This window comes from Lepidochelys olivacea (genome assembly GCF_965140295.1).
Source record: "Lepidochelys olivacea isolate rLepOli2 genome assembly, chromosome: 24".
NCBI lineage: Eukaryota > Metazoa > Chordata > Testudines > Cheloniidae > Lepidochelys > Lepidochelys olivacea.
This window is the reverse complement of record NC_140434.1, coordinates 6,439,324-6,457,903: the sequence shown is the minus strand read 5'-3', so window position 1 is coordinate 6,457,903 and position 18,580 is coordinate 6,439,324. Positions and strand designations below refer to the sequence as shown.

Sequence of the window (18,580 nt, the reverse complement as noted above, 5' to 3'; positions counted from 1 at the left end):
TAACTTACAGTATTTTACAAAAGTAAAATCTTCTGTGCCCTGAAGATCTGGTAATCTAAGTAGATAAAGCAGAAGAGCACAGGACAGCGGTTGAAAAAAGATATTGTGATGGGCTTATTGATTATGGGGGATTGCTAGGAGAGATTTGAAGGAGGGGGAAGATAGTGTGTTTGGGGACAAGGGGAGACTGCTCCAGGGGCTGCCTGAAACAGAATAGAGGAAGACACAACAGTAAAACAAGAGAATTAGAGTGAGCATGTATGGAACTTTTGTGTGAATATCATAATTGCAAGATGTACCTGCCAGTGCCAGGTTCTGAAACTGAATTTTAGTGAGACTTGTTATACCAAATTGTGGGATTGTATACAGTAGGATTTGAGTCTATAAGATCATAAATTCAAGCAAGACTTAAAAGTTGGAGGAGGGGAAATGTCCAGACAAATAAACTATTACTGTTTTGAAGTGTTTGACCAAGAGGAAGTAGGGTTTAAAGTTGCTTCCGTGAATGTATTATTCTAGTGGGAGGGCACTTCCTGGTAAGTGGTTATGGTGGGTTCTATGGTCCTCCGCTATGGTCCTTTTTGTCAAACAAGTCAATAATTTACCATGAAATGTCTGATCTAGTGGGGTGGTTATTGTTGGCATAAAAGGTGGATAATAGCGAAAATGTCAAGAAAATAAAGTGGCTTAAAAGTTGCAAGCTGTAAAGATGTGATCTCAATAGTAACCAATCAGTGAGCAAAAAGAAAAGGAGTACTTGTGGCACCTTAGAGACTAACCAATTTATTTGAACATAAGCTTTCGTGAGCTACAGCTCACTTCATCAGATGCATACTGTGGAAAGCGTAGAAGATCTTCTATACACAAAGCATGAAAAAATACATCCCCCCACCCCACTCTCCTGCTGGCAATAGCTTATCTAAAGTTATCACTCTCCTTACAATGTGTATGATGATCAAGTTGGGCCATTTCCAGTACAAATCCAGGTTTTCTTCCCCTCTTCCCCCCCACCCCCCAACACACACACCCACCCACTCTCATTTGTGCTGGAAATGGCCCACCTTGATTATCATACACATTGTAAGGAGAGTGGTCACTTTAGATAAGCTATTACCAGCAGGAGAGTGGGGTGGGGAGAGGTATTTTTTCATGCTTTGTGTTTAAAAGATCTTCTACACTTTCCACAGTATGCATCCGATGAAGTGAGCTGTAGTTCACGAAAGCTTATGCTCAAATAAATTGGTTAGTCTCTAAGGTGCCACAAGTACTCCTTTTCTTTTTGTGAATACAGACTAACACGGCTGTTACTCTGAAACCAATCAGTGAGCATTACTATGGTCTCTGTATTCCATTAGAGTTGTAATTTACTGCAATTTCAATGTCCTGATAAACTATTTTTCCTGTTTTCATTACGTAAGGTTATACCTCGGTTTTAATGTGCCTAACACAGAAATGTATCGGACCGAGTTCACGGAACATAGATCTCAGTGTCGTGCCATTGACAAGCAATAGGTCAACTGGAGTGCATGTGAGAACAGTCACAAAAGTAGGATGGCAGCAAGGCTGCTAGCTCTTGTATTTTAATACAGTTGTGACAGGATCCCATGTGGAGAACAAGGGCTGGTCTACAGTAGAGTTAGGTTGGCTTAAAGTACATAGCTCAAGGCTGTTTTAAAAAAAAAATAAAAATTCCCTCCCTGTCCAATGTACTTATGCCAATCTGAGCCCCAGTGTAGACATTGCTAGGTTGGTGGAAGAATTCTCCTGTCAAGGTAGCACAGCCTCTCGCAGGATTTACTGTAGTGACAGAATTCAGAGGAGCAGCCGTGTTAGTCTGTATGCGCAAAGAGAAAAGGAGGACTTGTGGCACCTTAGAGACTCACCACTTTAACCAATAAATTGGTTAGTCTCTAAGGTGCCACAAGTCCTCCTTTTCTTTTCACAAATTTATTTGAGCATAAGCTTCACTTATGAAGTGAGCTGTCGCTCACGAAAGCTTATGCTCAAATAAATTTGAGAGTCTAAGGTGCCACAAGTCGTCGTCCTTCTTTTTGTAACGACAGAAGAAGTCATTTCATCGCTGCCATAAGTGTCCATGCTACAGCAGTACAGCTGCAGTGTTTCTAGGGGGGATGTACCCGAAGACTGGAAGGGGAGCAGAGCAAATTTGAGCGGGGTTGCTTTAGAAGGAAAGAACTGGGCTTGTAATGGCTGAAAATGAGAATAGAGACTAGAGGGCTAAAGTAGAGGAGACTATAATAGCCCATAACGTTTATGAACTGAAGGCCCAATGGCTCATTTAATTTAATTGCTAGAATGATCTCTGTAAGTTGCTTGTCTGGAATGCAAAGTGCTTCCTAAATTGGCTACAAATGAAAGGCTGATTTAGGTGGAGCTGGATAGGAGGGAGGGGAGATAACTGTAGAAACATTAACTTGTATAGATTTTAATGTCATGTATGCTAAGATCTCCCAAAACCAATATACCATGGCTTTTCATTGAGAAATAGCATACTATCACTTGGATTTACAGTTCTTGCAAATCTGAAGGTCTGGTTATGGTATTTATGTGACAGTTGCACCCAAACTGTGCTGAAACTGTACAGAGTTTCTGGAAGACTTTCTGCCACAAAAAGCATATTATCTAAAATTTCAGAAAACTGTATCTGAGGATAAGTAATAGACACATAGCTATACATTTAAAGCAGTCTGGAAAGCTTATATTTATTGTGCCTTTCAAACCATAGGAAGTATTTTCACACTGACTTCGCGATGCAGCTCTTTACTTCTAAGGTGATCTGACGAAGTCTTTATTCCATGCAAGTTTCCAGATGGAAGGTAAACACTTCCTGTGAGGTCCAGTTTAGAATTAAAATTTTCAACCTCTATGTAAAGGGCTCCCCCACTAGGGGAAAATCAATAATGCACCATTCTTATACATCCTTCCAAATGAGGATTTCAAGGAGTTGTAAATATCAATGAATTAAGTATCCCAACTACTTCATGAAGTAGTTGCCCCTCCTGTTTTTAGATAGACTGGCCAACTTTAAACATGAAAATATCTGGCACTACTACCAAGTCTGTGCCAAGAAACCCACAGGTATCTAGCCTAGGGGTGAAATAGATATGATTTGTAATGTTTGATGGCTTTGGTCCCAGAAATCTGTTTACAAAGCAGGTGCCCCCCAGGGAGCATTGTGTTTGACAGTTTGGGTTATTTTATCTGAGTGTTCATCCTGGATTCTTTGGGCACAGCGTTTAATATCCATACCAAAAGGAGTGGATAAGAGCCTTTTGCTCCTAGGCAAAGAATTGTTGGGAGGGAACCGCTGGCTCTTTTCACAGCAAGGAGGGTTATTGTAGGGAATTCTCACCTGGTGTATATACTTGATGCCCATTTTTAAATTCTGTGAAATACTTGTTTAATATACCTAGGGTAATCAGTTATGAAGCTTCACTGATTCTGGTCTCTTTGTAAACCAAACCTAGGCCTCGTCTACATTTAAAAGTTCGGCTGACATAGCTACAGCACTCAGTGTTGTGAAAAACTCACACCCCAGAGCTCTGCCAACCTGATTTCAGGTGTAGACGTAGCTAGATCAATGGAAAAATTCTTCTGTCAGCCTAGCTGCAGCTGCTTGGAGCAGTGAATTACCTACAGGAATGGGGAAAAACCTCTTCCGTCGCTGGAGAAAGCATCTGTTACAGTGCTACAGCAACTGCGTTGTCATTGCTGTCCGTAATACAGACACGGGCTTAAATCTTCCGAGGCTAAACCTTTACGTTGGTGGGAATCATTTCAAAATGTTTCAAAATAACTAACATCCCTGGTTCGGAAAATAAAATGTGCTAAGGAACTGCCTTTTATGGCTGTCTGCAAATATAATTTGGAAAGCCAACATGCTTCCCCCTGATGTTTAAATAAATTGCTTACTCCTAGAAAGCTCAACAGTGAAATTAAATGAGTAGAGAGAAACCTATTCAAGAGAAGCATCAATGGGATAGTTTCATATCTCCCAAAAGAATATAGAGCTTGGAGAACGTTCACGAGAAGAAAAAAATTCTGTTGGGAAAAAAACCTGGCCAAATCGTTAGGACACTTGTTTCTGCCTAAATTTTATCTATTTTAACTATTTGATCAGTTAGGAATCTTAGCAACTCAGGCCTTTAAGACAGTGACTAAGACAGCGGATCCCACTAAGGGAGAATTTGAGAACTGTGTTTTCAAATTATTTTTGTTTTGCACAAAACTGGAAACACGTTTTTTCACACACACAGCACTCTAGTTTACAAACCTATAATGGTCTCGTCCCGAAAGGCTTCAAATTCTAAGTAGCCAAACAGAAAAATATTTTTTCTCAATTATTAAATATGTTGAGTATTTGTAGAATTCAGAGGGATAACTTATAACAATTGAATGTCTATTATACAGTGAGTTTTGCAAATCAGAAATCCTAAATGTGACTAATTATAACCTGTTGTAATATCAAAGAAACTAAAAAAAAAAGCCAGTTAGAAACCCAGTATGCTTTAATCCCTGTGTGCATAAAACAGACTAAATAAAGCAAACTAATACGTTGTAAGAATAAATACAAAATTTAAAGTGGAATTTTGAAAAGTGCCTTTGTAATTTGATTGCGTATCCCAATGACTCCAATGGGACCCTGCTTCTAAGTGACTTAAGTGCTTTTTAAATTTCACCCTAATTTTTACACAGCTTGTTTTCTTACGATTCGTAAATTTTTCTGTAGTTTATGTGCTTGGGTCATAGCATCCAGGGAAACCAATTATGCCTTGGGTACTAAAGACTATTGATTTGATTCTCAGTTACGTTAATACCCCTTTACACAGCTCTGGCATTGTTAAAGTGGTGTAAGGCTTTATCTACACAGAGTTACACTGGTATAACTTAGGCCTGGTCTACACTGGGGGGGATTGATCTAAGATACATCAGCTACATTATTCTCGTAGCTGAAGTAGAAGTTGTGTATCTTAGATCGACTTAGAATCACTTACTTCGCGTCCTCGCTGCATGTGATTGGTGGCCGCCGCTCCCCTGTCGACTCCGCTTCCGCCTCTCGCTGTGGTGGAGTTCCGGAGTCAACGGCAGAGCGATTGGGGATTGATTTATTGCGTCTACACTCGATGTGATAAATTGATCCCCGATAGATGGATCACGACCTGCCAAATCGGCGGGTAGTGTAAAACATGGCCCTAAAGTGTGAATTTAAAATTAGTATAGCTAAACTGATGTAAATGTCTATGTGGACACTCTTATAAGCTAGAGCAGGGATCGGCAACCTTTGGCACGTGGCCCATCAGGGAAATCCGCTGGTGGGCTGGGATGGTTTGATTACCTGCAGGGTCCGCACATTCGGCCGATCGCCAATGCGGATTGCTGTTCCAGGCCAATGGGGGCTGCGGAAAGAAGTGGCCAGCAAATCCCTCGGCCCATGCCACTTCCCGCAGCCTCCATTGGCCTGGAACGGTTCGCAGCCAGTGTGAGCTGCGATCTGCCGAACCTGTGAACGTTGCAGGTAAACAAACAGTCCTGGCCTGCCAGCGGATTTCCCTGATTGGCTGTGTGCCAAAGGTTGCCGATCCCTGAGCTAGAGGAAGGCCATGTCTACACACACTGCCACTTACATTGGCAAAACTTACAGGGAGTGTGGAAAAAACACCTCCTGAGCAATATAAGTTTCGCGGGCATAAGTGGTAGCGTGCACAATGCTATGCTGGCGGGAGAGCTTCTCCGTTCGACATAGCTACTGCTGCTTGTGGCGTGTTTGTATTATGTCTACAGGAGAGCTGTCTCCTATCGGCGTAGAGCGGCTACACGAGCGATCTGCATTGGTACAGCGGGGCTGCTGCTGTAAGCTCAGTGTAGATGTGGCCTAAAACTGGTTTTCTTCGGTTTCGCTGAAGTTGGTTGGAAACACATTTACGTTAAACCAAACAAGCTACTCTTTTACCCAGTTTTTGTGCTAGTACAAATATTTTGCATAGGGATGTGAATGTTTTTTACCCAAATAGTTATACCAGCTCATCTAGTATAGAAGCTGTTACACTGGTTTAGCTTTATTCCTTTTCCTGCACAGGAAAAGCTATACTGATAGAAGGCTCTGCATCCGCCCCAGGGGGAGAAGGGGAGGTTGTACTGTTTACAAGTGTAGTTAACAATACAATTTCTGTGTATAGACGAGCTTTTACACTGAAATGATTGTCCACACAGGGGTTTGCACTTGTTTACTTAAACCAATTTAATTAAACTGATGCAGGTTTGTGTACAGATAAGCCCGAAGTATTGTGATGAATTCTCAATCACTGGAATCTTTTAAATCAAGATTGGATTTTTTTAAGAGCGAGATGGTATAGTTTGAACAGGAATTATTTCAGGGATGTTTGACCTCCTGTATAACACAGGCTGTAGGACAGAATAAAAGATCAGTGGTTTCTTCTGGCCTTAGAATCTGTCTCTATATGTATAATTAATCTAAGACTTGGTCTAAACTGAAAAATATATCCGCATAGGTATTTTGGCCCGGGCTATGGAAGAAAAATACCAATGTAGCACAGCACCAAAAGCCCCGGTCGAGACATATCTACGTTGATGAAAGAGGGCTTCCGTTGACATAGCTAACTTCATTTGGAAAAAGAAAAGGAGTACTTGTGGCACCTTAGAGACTAACCAATTTATTTGAGCATGAGCTTTCGTGAGCTACAGCTCACTTCATCGGATGCATGCCGTGGAAACTGCAGCAGACTTTATTTATGCACAGAGAATATGAAACAATACCTCCTCCCACCCCACTGTCCTGCTGGTAATAGCTTATCTAAAGTGATCATCAGGTGGGCCATTTCCAGCACAAATCCAGGTTTTCTCACCCTCCACCCCCCCACACAAATTCACTCTCCTGCTGGTGATAGCCCATCCAAAGTGACAACTCTTTACACAATGTGCATGATAATAAAGTTGGGCCATTTCCTGCACAAATCCAGAGTTGTCACTTTGGATGGGCTATCACCAGCAGGAGAGTGAATTTGTGTGGGGAGGTGGAGGGTGAGAAAACCTGGATTTGTGCTGGAAATGGCCCACCTGATGATCACTTTAGATAAGCTATTACCAGCAGGACAGTGGGGTGGGAGGAGGTATTGTTTCATATTCTCTGTGCATAAATAAAGTCTGCTGCAGTTTCCACGGCATGCATCCGATGAAGTGAGCTGTAGCTCACGAAAGCTCATGCTCAAATAAATTGGTTAGTCTCTAAGGTGCCACAAGTCCTCCTTTTCTTTTTGCGAATACAGACGAACACGGCTGTTACTCTGAAACCTTTCATTTGGAAAGGCGACGTTCCTATACTGACCAACTCCTGTTGATGTAGGCTGAATCTATGCTATAGGGCTGTGCCAACACATGGCCGCATAGTCTCCATAGTGTAGACATGCCCTCACTTTAAGGCCCATTTACGCTGCCAGAGTGGTGTAAAGAAGCCTTGGAGAAAATGCCTTTGCCTTTAGGTGCAAACTGCTAGGCCATTGGGTCTTCAGAGAACTTGACATGTCACCTGGAGAAGGAAAATAGGTTCTATAAAGAACTTTGAGGGAGGATGTTTATGTTCAGCTGCTGCATTTAGTGTTGGTTTTGAAGACGCACTCCTATTACAGGTGGCAGAAACCAGAGGAAGTATTCCCCAGCCCCTTAATATTTACTGAGCACCCTTCACGTATATGGCAGCACCATTTGTTCATCTTTCTGAAGTATTGAATATGCTTGTCTGGAGATCAAGGAAGCTATATTCATCACTTTACCAGTACTATTCATTCGTGTCCATAAGAGGATTTTTGTTTGTTTTTTTTTACCTATCCTGCATTTGACAGGAAGAAAAAACAAAGCCTCACTTAATTTTATTATTTCTCTTACAATGTAAGCTTATCCTTCTGGCCATTCAGAAGCTAACAACTTGCTTTTTTTTTTTGCTTTTTAAATTGTCTCGGCTGATGTAGCTCAGCATGCTGAAGAGGTCTGATGCTGTGTTTCCTGTGCTTTATTCTCAAATCTTCTGCTGCATCTGAAATTTTCACTGCATTGGAAATCTTGACAAGGATGAATTCTGGAGCTGATTAACCTTGAAAGACCTGCAAGTGGGGGGGCGGGGGTGTGTGTGTGTGTGTGACTACTTGTATCAACAGTACAAATGGTGGTAAATGCATCTGAGCATTGCTGCATTTATACAGTCCGGTACAGCTGTTTCATTGTAAAAGGCACATTGGTCCCAACCACAATACAAAAAGCTACTGTGTTGGGGGACCTAGTTACAGCGCAGCTGGGAGTTGTGGTTTAGGCCCTTGTCTAAATTCAACTTGCGCACTGGCTTAATTAAAGGTGTGATTATTTTTTTCTAAATCCATTCCGTTAACTTAGTTCAAAAGGCTCTGTGGATCCTCCTAATTGGATTTAAACCTGGTTTATGTGAGTTTAGCTTGTATTAGTAAATTATAGGTGCAAGCTAAACAGATCTAACCAGTTTTAGATTTTTGGAAATCTTGACAAGGATGAATTCTGGCGCTGATTAACCCTGCAAGTGGGAGGGGAGGGGGTGACCACATAAAGGTTTGCCCTAGATTTTAATCTGATTTTAAACGGCTGCTGTTTGTATGTACGCCAGTCCTTAAATGAGGTTGACCTGTGTAGTAACTAGGTACCCCAAGAGGTCTGCTTTCTATAGAATAAGCAGAATAAACTACGTATTCATTGTAAAAGGTGAAAAATCAAGGAAAGACACGAAAAGCATGGTGTCCCATAATGGCTTATTAAGAGAAACAGCTTCTTTAGGTGTGAATGTTTTGGCTGTAGGAAAGCCTCCAACAGTTCCATTTAATCTGAGTGTGTGGGTAATCGTTGTTTGTCAGTAATTCCTCCTCTTATATTTGTGGGTGATCAGAAAGATGTTTTTCTTTTTTCATTGCAAGAGGTAGCACTATCTCTCAATGAGTGAATGAGACTGATATTGATCTCTGCATGCGGTGTTGTAACCATGTTGATCCCAGGATATTTAAGAGACAAGGTGGGTAAGGCAATATCTTGGACCAATTTCTGTTGGTGAGAGAGAGACACTTTAGAGTTTACACAGTGCTGGAAACAATCGCTTAGCAATTAGTGAGGAACTTGACGTGCTAGAGGTTAACCTCCGTGACTGTCTGGTTTAACTTCAGTGTTGGCTCACTTTAGACAGAAGTGATGGTGTCCTATCTCACTCAAGGCAAATTTGGGTTCAGAAAGTGAATTACGATAATATTTGAGGTATAGCCAAATCTGAAGCCAATAATAGAACAGGTCTCAAATACTGATTTATCTGAAGCTTTTCTGATCCTGTTTACAGTGTTAGTCATATCAATCCAACAGAGAAACACTAATGGGAGTGGGAGGGAGGGAAGAGATTGGATAGTTTTTCAAAAGATGGGCCTTGTAAAACATTTAACACATGATGAAAATAAGTTTATCTTGAATTTTAAAAAAACCCAAACAATAGTGAAATGTTTGCATTTAACCCACTTCGGTGTTTTGGTTGTGGTCACTACTTCAGCATTGTGCTCATGGTTCTTCAAAGTGAAGCTAACTTTTATTATGCAGGACAAATTCAGTGTGGTAAGTAAAACTGCATACATAGGGAAAAGTATTTTTTTTGTTTTAAGGACATTTAGAATTTTTTAAACAGAATCTCAATGTTATGCTGACTCATTCCCATGTGGATTTCTAGTGAAGTGTGTTAGGTAAAAACTAGATTTTTGAAGGGAAGAGATTTAAAACAAAATGTTCCCTTTGAAGCATTTCTGATTCTGTGGATGAGCTTCCAGGGAGTACAGAAAGGATTTAGAGTAGCAGTCGTGTTAGTCTGTATCTGCAAAAAGAAAAGGAGGACTTGTGGCACCTTAGAGACTAACAAATTTTATTTGAGCATAAGGTTTCGTGAGCTACAGCTCACTTCATCGGATGCATTCAGTGCTGTAGCTCACAAAAGCTTGTGCTCAAATAAATTTGTTAGTCTCTAAGGTGCCACAAGTACTCCTGTTCTTTTTTTTTTTAGAAAGGATTTAGCGTACACTGGTGCAACCTGAAAGCATTGTAAATGTTGTACATGTTAAAACCAGTCCTAACACTTTTTTTTTGCATTAGTGTTTGTTGCTTTTACAGCAAGCAGGAAACTCTACCCATGGCTTACATTCCTCAGTGGAGCTAATCTGATTTAGACAATATGTGTAGATGAAGCGGTAGTAGTTCTTGTGTTCTGAGACACTGGCTGGGAATCAGGAGATTCTAGATCTGCCACAAGCTTCCAGTGTCACCTTGAATCAGCCACCAAATCTCTGTGCTTTGGTTGTCTATCTGTTAAATTGGGGGGGAAAGGGTGGAAAAGGGGGGGGGGTAGTTCTCTGCCTCACAGGAGGTGTTGAGGATGAATATATTAATACTTGTGAAGCAATCCGATAATTTTGCAGTTAAACAAATACGGTCAATGACTGGAAGTTGAAGCTAGTCAAATTCAAATCAGAGTGCGCATTTTTAATTGTAAGGGTAATTTAACTGCTGAAACAATTCACTCAGTGATATGGTAGGTTCTCCATCAATTGACATCATTAAGACAGGTTTCAGAGTAACAGCTGTGTTAGTCTGTCTTAATGATAAAAAGAAAAGGAGTACTTGTGGCACCTTAGAGACTAACCAATTTATTTGAGCATGAGCTTTCGTGAGCTACAGTTCACTTGATGAAGTGAGCTGTAGCTCACGAAAGCTCATGCTCAAATAAATTGGTTAGTCTCTAAGGTGCCACAAGTCCTCCTTTTCTTTTTATCATTAAGACAGACATCCAGGCTTGATTTAGTGATGTGCTGTAGCTCAACTACAAGTCATCAGGCTGGATGTAGTAATTACGGGGTGAAATTCTATGACCTGCGCTAAACGGGCTGTCAGACTAGCTGACTACAGCAGTCCCTTCTGACCTTAATCTCTGTATGAGCTATTGCTTTTAAGGCTAGCATGTGTGTGCTTGTGCTTCAGGTCTTTGAGGTATTTGTTGTAAAAATATTGGGCATTGCTGCGGTGAGTAGAAAGCACTCTCTTATCCTAAACAGAGTTTTGAGACCTTGGTCTCGTTTTGTCTGGATTATGAGATAGCGCCCTCTAGGCTGCATGGTGCCACTCCAGCTTGCCCTTGCTGTAACAGCCACAGTGATGGTGAAACCACAAGCAGATGTGCTGCATAAAAACACAACCCGAAAACTAATGAGGGTGTGGATGTTTCTTCATTTGAACCCTGGCAATTAGTCTGCTTAAAGTTCATTGCTGTGTCTTCAGAACTGAAGTTTTCCGTCAGTTTCACCTCTGAGATACTGACATTCGTTTGCATGAGGCAGTTTTCGAAGCAACTGTAAATGCTCTGGGTGAATGGGTGTAGGCTGGTTTTGCTTCTTTTTTCTACATTTCAAAGGTCAGTGCTTTGCTATGTAACTTTTTTAAAAATTGCTGAAACCGTCAAAAGGAAATATGAGATTATCTTTGGTTCCAACAATATACAAGCTCTCCTCTAAAAGCTGTGTAAACACTGAATATAGCATCTGTCAGAGGTTAGGTAGCATGTAAAGGATGAGTGTGTGACCCAGAGCTAGAATGTAGAGACGTTTCTATACCTGATTACCATAACCACAGCAATGGTCCCCACGTATTGCCAGCAAAAAACTTGCTTTATACTTGCATGTTCTAATGTTTCTATAGCCTACAAATGAGGACAGTCCAGAAATTGCATAAGTGATAAAAAAATATTATGGCTTTTCCATAGTGATTAGCAAACACAAACAATTACATTAAGCTGATAAACAGAAAATTCAAATATAATGCTTGCTTGTTTGCTTACTTTAGAGTTTGAGATCTTTATGCCATTTTGCAGTTTTTCTCATCTTTCATAGGCCTAGAAATTTTTGACATTTGGTAGGGTAAATGGGTTAGTCTGTCTTGGTAGGATACTGGAAATATCTTAATCAACCTTACACACACATTCTCCCCCCCGCCCCGATTTGCATAGGAAGTTTCAGTTTAGAATGAATTTTTCAAACTGTTTATATGCCCTGAAAATAGAGCTTTGAAAATAGCCCCTTAGCTACAGTGCTGCTTAATCTCTCCAGGATATTTGCTTGGTCCAAACTTCTGTGGATGCATGCATTGATTTCTGGCCTAGAGGAACATAGCAAATCCAGATTTGCTATGCCTAAGTAGGAGCACACACCTTGCATATCTCTCCAACTCTTTGGAACTGTTTACATTTAGATTACATAAATCTTGTGTCTGGACTTAAATTTTTAGGACTGGCTTGTTAGATTCCTAGGAAGAGATTTAGCCATTGGAAGGATCTTTTTCAATACACCTCTTTCCAGAGGCCTTTCACTGAGGAGAGTAGTGACTTTATGGGTAGAAGGAGATCTTACATAGAAAATTGCAAAGGCTGCTAAGCTGATTCATATTTCCACCAAGCTGAAGTCCATCATCATTATCTTTACAAGGTGGACTTGGCGGGTTTTATAACTGCAAAATCTGAATGGAAAGTTTTGTAAATAAAGCTGTTCACCAGCTATTTCATAGCTTTATTAGCGGTTGGTTGTTTTTAAAGCAAGTGCATGCTGAAGTGGTTTCTGCCTAGTACAAAGTTTGATTGGTCAACTATTCTAGTCCAAAGGAAGGATAATTTTTTAACCTGAAAAGTAGTTTGTTTTGTACAGACTGCATCTACTAATAAAAATCAGTTCTCTCTTTTTTTTTCTTGTGAATTACAAACATGCTTTGAAGAGGAATGTCTCTAGATGAGAGGTCAAGGATGTACTGGTTTCAGTACAGATATCGAGAGATCCTGCGAATTCTCTAGATAAACTAATTTATTTTGCTGACTACTTGTCTACTGTTTTGAAATAAGTCCTGCTGACTAAAGGAATGGCTTTTCTTAAGTTAGTCAGCTTTTGTATTCCTTTAATTAGTAAAGCTACTTCTCTGTACACTGAATATTCTTTGCCTCACGCTGTGTTTCTGGTTTTGCATAACGTCTCATTTAAGTTTAGTTAAAAAGTTCTGGTATCACAAGCCATCACAGTTCCTGTCACATAATTTAGGTGTATTGAAACAATTAGGGTTCTGTTCCAGGAAACAAGAATAGCAACATAATTCATATGCTCTATCAATTAGTGAATAATCAGGCAAGCAGCCACCTCTAATCCTGAAACAAAATTAGTTTTTAAAAGATGAGAATGAACCATCTGCTATTGGATACTTCCCAGTTTGCTCATAGCCTGCATTGCCAGGCTAATTATTTTATACTTTGTAACATGAGCTGTGTACATTTCATTCTTAGATTGAAGACTAAGCTTTGATCTATGTCCCAGCTGTTTCCAACTGCCTGCAAGGAATTCATGATCACATGACCCTGGATATGGATGTCGTCTTGTCGGATTTTGTTCGCTCAACGGGGGCAGAGCCAGGACTGGCCAGAGACCTACTTGAAGGTAAAGCGTGAGTGATGGGGTAGGAACAGTTAGTTCTTCAGTAGGTTTTGTGTTGGTATAGATGATAGAAAAAGGAGTCGATCGAGAGGGGTAGGTAGGCTGTTTAGTGGGGGTGGTACTGCCCGTATTAAGATGACCTTTGTAGCTCGATTAGTGAAATCTTGGCTTGATCTCATGTTCCATGTCAATGCAGTAACAAACCTCAGCTGGCTGCTAGGGATAGAATGCGTAAAACGGAAGTATAGTGTTGGAATATGCCTTTTTATTCTCGCGTGATGCACACCATAAGCAATCCTCTCAAGGGCTAACAAAAATTGGTGTTTGATCAGAGGTGTTTTCTAAAGCTTGAACAACTTGTACTGGGAAAAGAGCCTTTAGTGTACTCTACCATATGGCTATTTCAGAATTTTGTGAGTGATTATGTTGTAGAGGTGTGAATTTCACATGTGCCCCTTTTGCCTCTGAACTACTCACTTGTAAACTTTTTCTGCTATTACTTTGCCATAACCTTGATCTTGGATTAAGACTTGAGACAAATTCACTGCATTTGTATAATCTCTGATTATTTAATCTTCCATGCATTTAGTAGGCAGACAGCTTTTATCATAAAAATTGCAGCTTTCAAAACTGTACACAACCCTGGGGATGTGTTGTGCTTTAGACATACAGATCCCAAAGCAAATACAATCTGAATTGTAAAATCTAATTTGGAATCGTTATTTCTCATTAAATTAATTCTACATTTCTGATCAGTGTATGAATATTAGCTCTTGCCTACATAGCAGTTCTGATAGCATACAATTTTTTTTTTCCATAGGAGCATAGGTCAGTGGTTCTTAACCAGGGATACGCAAACCCCTGCAGGTGTGCAGAGGTCTTCCATGGGTACATAAACTCATCTAGAGATTTGCCTAGATTTACAACAGGCTACATAAAAAAAAAGCACTAACAAACTCACTACAAACTAAAATTTCATACAGACAACAAGTTGTTTATCACAGTATTTATATTCCAGTGGATTTATTTTATAATTATATGGTACAAATGAGAAAGTAAGCAATTTTTCAGTAATAGTGTGCTGTGACACTTTTTTTGGTATGTTTGTCTGATTTTGTAAGCAAGTGGTTTTTAAGTGAGGTGAAACTTGGGGTACAAAAGACAAATCCAACTCCTGAAAGGGAAACAGTAGTCTGGAAAGGTTGAGAGCCACTGGTGTAGGTTAATCGTTTATCTTTGTTATGAAAATAACTAACTGTGTTTATAATTTTTGCTGTTTAAAATGACATCACACTTCAGTCCAGTCTCCCATCTAATATTTATAAACACTTTCAACCTGGTGGCAGAGTACTGAGGGGGAAAATGAGCAAGTCTTCTCCCAATCTCTGTCAATCTTAACTATAGATATTTTAACAATTCCAGTTTTGGGTAGATAGTACTTCAGTGTGGGTTTTTTAATGTTCTAATCAAATTAAGATGCTAGCATGCAACTGTTTTTTTGTTCTTTAATGGGACATGCTGTCGGTTTACTACTAGTGCTAACGAAGATGGGACCAGCTGCCGATATTTTTACTGCTGTCATGTAGCCCACTTAGAGAAAAACTAGCCAACATTTCAAGAACATCTACATCCAACTTGCACTAGTTTCTCTGCGGTTACTACCAGTTTGGATCTACAACAGTAATGAGGTACAGGCCCTAAAGTTGTCAGTGTAGATCCAAATTCCTTCACCTCTTAGCTTCCGTTTTCCCCCTTGATAATGCCCCTTGAGGGCTGAGGATTGGCTCATATTCATATAGAGAGCTTTTGCTCTTCAATTACTTTGGGTGATGGGCAAAGTTCCCATTTACTTTACTGGAGCCAGGATTTCACTTTGTGTTTACAGATGGTAATACTGTCGAGAAGGAAGTCTGTCGAGTGTGGGTTTTGTGGTGTTTATATATCTTCTGGTTTCTAATTTAAGTTAGTGTTTCATTTTAAGGATTTTGAATGTTGTCTTTCAGGGGAAATGCTTTAGCTTGAGATGGAGAGGTATTTTATAATTTTTCTCTCCCACTCCAATACTTGTGTAGTTAGTTATTTTGACAGCTGTAATCTTAATTAATTTTCATAATTCACTAGCAGAACTGCAGTCTTATATTTTTTTTATTTGCATTATCATAGTGCCTAGGAGCCTCAGTCATGGCCCAGAATCAGAGTTGCTAGGCACTGTACAAACACAGAACAAAAGTAGTCCGAGTTTACCATCTGAGTATAAGATGAGATAACAAAGGGGTACAGAGAGACCAACGGGAAGGTTCAGGGAAGCAATAAGACCATGTGGGTCAGCATGATAGACTGTGGTCTCAGCACACAATCCATCTAAATGTTGTCCAATCTTTCTGTTGGCCTGGCAGTAAAGGAGAGTTTTGAGATGGGTTTTTGAAGGAAAATGAATTTGTTTTGTGGATGTTTGAGGCACTCCTCACAAGTGTGAGGAGTAACATGGAAGAAAGCATGAGGTTGCCTGTTCGAATATATAACAAGCAAGTGATGGAGGCTGATGACAGACCGGAGTTGACTTTTTGATCCTGAATGAGAGAAAAGTAGGGTTGGGAATAGGCTGTGAAGGGCCTTGCAAGTGCAAAGAGGTAGATTGTTTGATATGTTGGAGAAGAGGGAGCCAGTGGAGGGATGCAAAGAGAAGAATGACCTAGTTAAAGCTGCGGGTAGGGAAATTATCCTGGCAGCAGCATTCTGAGTGGATATGATGGGGACAAGATTGCATTTGTCAAGACCAAGGAAAAGGATGTTGCAGTAATCGAGATGTGAGGTGGTGAGAGTTGTAGCTGTGTGGATGAATAGGAAAGGAGATATCTTAGCGTGAGATGTTATGCAGTATGTAGTCTGTTAATAGAAGATCTCTTTTAACTGCATTTGCCAATCAATGTTTGAGAGGTGGGGCAAGGCAGCTAGGCTGATTTGTGGGGTGGGGGGATTCGTATGGTTTTTGGAACAGGAATATTTTATAAAGTTAAGTTATCCAAAACCTTGACAATTTAAGAAGGGTGAAAGTATGCAATGTGGCCCCTTTTGTGTATAAAGAGCCATATGCTTGTGTCAGCTATACAGAGCTGAACATATGAATTTCAAGCTGTCTGACTCTGATTACACGTTATCCTGTATCTTGATTACCTTTCCTACACACAGTTACAGTTTTTTATACCTGCTTTGTAGTTTTGATTAGAGTCTAACTTTACTAATGCTGTTAAGTGTAAATGGCTTTGCTTGGCAAGACCTGGTGTTAAGTTTCAGGTGTAAGGATTTCAATACAAAAATAAAGAATCTGGAAAATACGTCATTTGGAAAGATCATCCAGGCTTTGTCTTCCAGTTAGAATGTGCACTTGTTAGATTTTGTGGCCTCCAGAAACCAAATATTCTGCAGAAATAGTTGACAGATCTCAGTTGTCCATGGTGAATTTCCTTTTTGTCTCCGCTGAAGTTCTAGCCTCTGGAATACCCCTTTATTTTCAGTCTGGTTATTCAGATGTCAATGCAGGATGTGTGTGTGTGAAATCTGATTAATTCATGTTGCCATTTGCTTTCAAAAACCATATGGGTCTGAGCTACCTAAACCACACTCGCTTTTCAATGAGAGTTTACTTTATGCTCTACTTAAATACTGCATTGTCATTCACAGAAATGTATATTCAGTTATAACAGAATATTTAAAGATTAGTGCCCAGTGGAGCACCCTTATCTACAAAATAACTGCATGCAAAATTTAGTGTCTACGGTATGTATTTACATGTCTACCAAAATTGCTTTGTGGTGTTGTAGCTGTGTCAGGCCCAGGATATTAGACAAGGTGTGTGAGGTAATTGGTCCAATAAAAGATATTACATCACTCATCTTATCACTCTAAATTTACTTTACTAATATGTTTATAGTAAGAGTTTATTTATATAAATATCTGATATTAGTGGTGGTAGATTAAAAATGGCAGTGTTGTGATGAGGTCAAATCTAAGACCTTACTGCTAATCTAGGGACTGCTACAGTTTGAAAGACTAGTGGCATGACTGTCTCTTCCAAATAGTTTGGGAATTTATAAGACACTCTGAAGATAATATATGTTTCTTGTATAGGATCTATTAAGTTAGCGTATCTGCTCTCATCAATTTGAGCAGTTTGTATGTTAGTGATGTATTACATATGTGAAGTTTCTTACAATTGTGGGCATATGGAATATAGGGTTGGTGTGAATTTTTGTCCTGGATTTTTTTCAGTATATTTGGACAACTTTTTAGTTCTTGAACTAATTAAAGTAAAATGTGAGCAGTTGATCATATCTGGGTGTGGTTAACAGGCACTTGTGTAGCTGAACTAAATTTTATCAGGCCTCATGTAGGCTTTTATTTAGAAAGGAGAAATGCAGTTTGTAGCAGCAGAATATAAAATTGTTCGTGCAGTACTAGGGTAACAGAATTATTGTAGTAACAGAAATGAGCACGCTTATCTCCTACAGGTTAAATTCTAAATTTTGCTTTTTTTTAAACTTAGATATTTCCAAGTTTTAGGAAATAATTACTCAATATTGAAGAATGCTGGTAACCTATGTAGTTGCTGCTAACTGCAGATGAGGCTTTGAGTGAAAACACTCATGACTATTTTTTTTCATAATATTTTCAGTGGGTATCAGTCTGATTCAGATAGAAAATTTGAACCATTATTTCAGGCAGTCTCAGTGATTTAAGGATAACTGACTTTTTTTTGTAAGAGGATACTCTACAATAAACAATATAGTGGTTGCTATTCTTAGTTTTTAAGCTGTTTAGTGTTGATCTATAAAATCCTTTATAGTCTTTGTTTATATGTATATCAAACTTCCTCTTTGTATTTTAACCTAACAGCTATCATTGGCTGGAAGACTTGGGTTGACAATACCTACATATTTGTTTGTAGTGTTGTTGTAGCTGTGTTGGTCCAAGGATATTAAAGACACACAGTAGGTGAGGTAATTTATTAGACCAACTTCCGTTGGCAGAAGGGACAAGCTTTG

General features: G+C 39.7%; 1 protein-coding gene across 4 annotated transcripts in view; it reads left to right on the top strand.

Moving 5' to 3' along the window:
• Positions 1–18,580, top strand: part of OTUD7B (OTU deubiquitinase 7B) — a 69,783-nt gene that overhangs the window by 19,319 nt on the left and 31,884 nt on the right. For 3 of the 4 annotated variants that reach the window (XM_084613526.1, XM_084613524.1, XM_084613525.1), the window contains exon 2: positions 13,391–13,541. The exons of the other annotated variant lie outside the window; for it this stretch is intronic. In XM_084613526.1, the coding sequence (XP_084469652.1) occupies positions 13,457–13,541 (85 nt within the window). In that variant the 5' untranslated portion in view covers positions 13,391–13,456. The remainder of the gene's footprint in view (positions 1–13,390; positions 13,542–18,580) is intronic. 4 annotated transcript variants of the gene reach the window in all.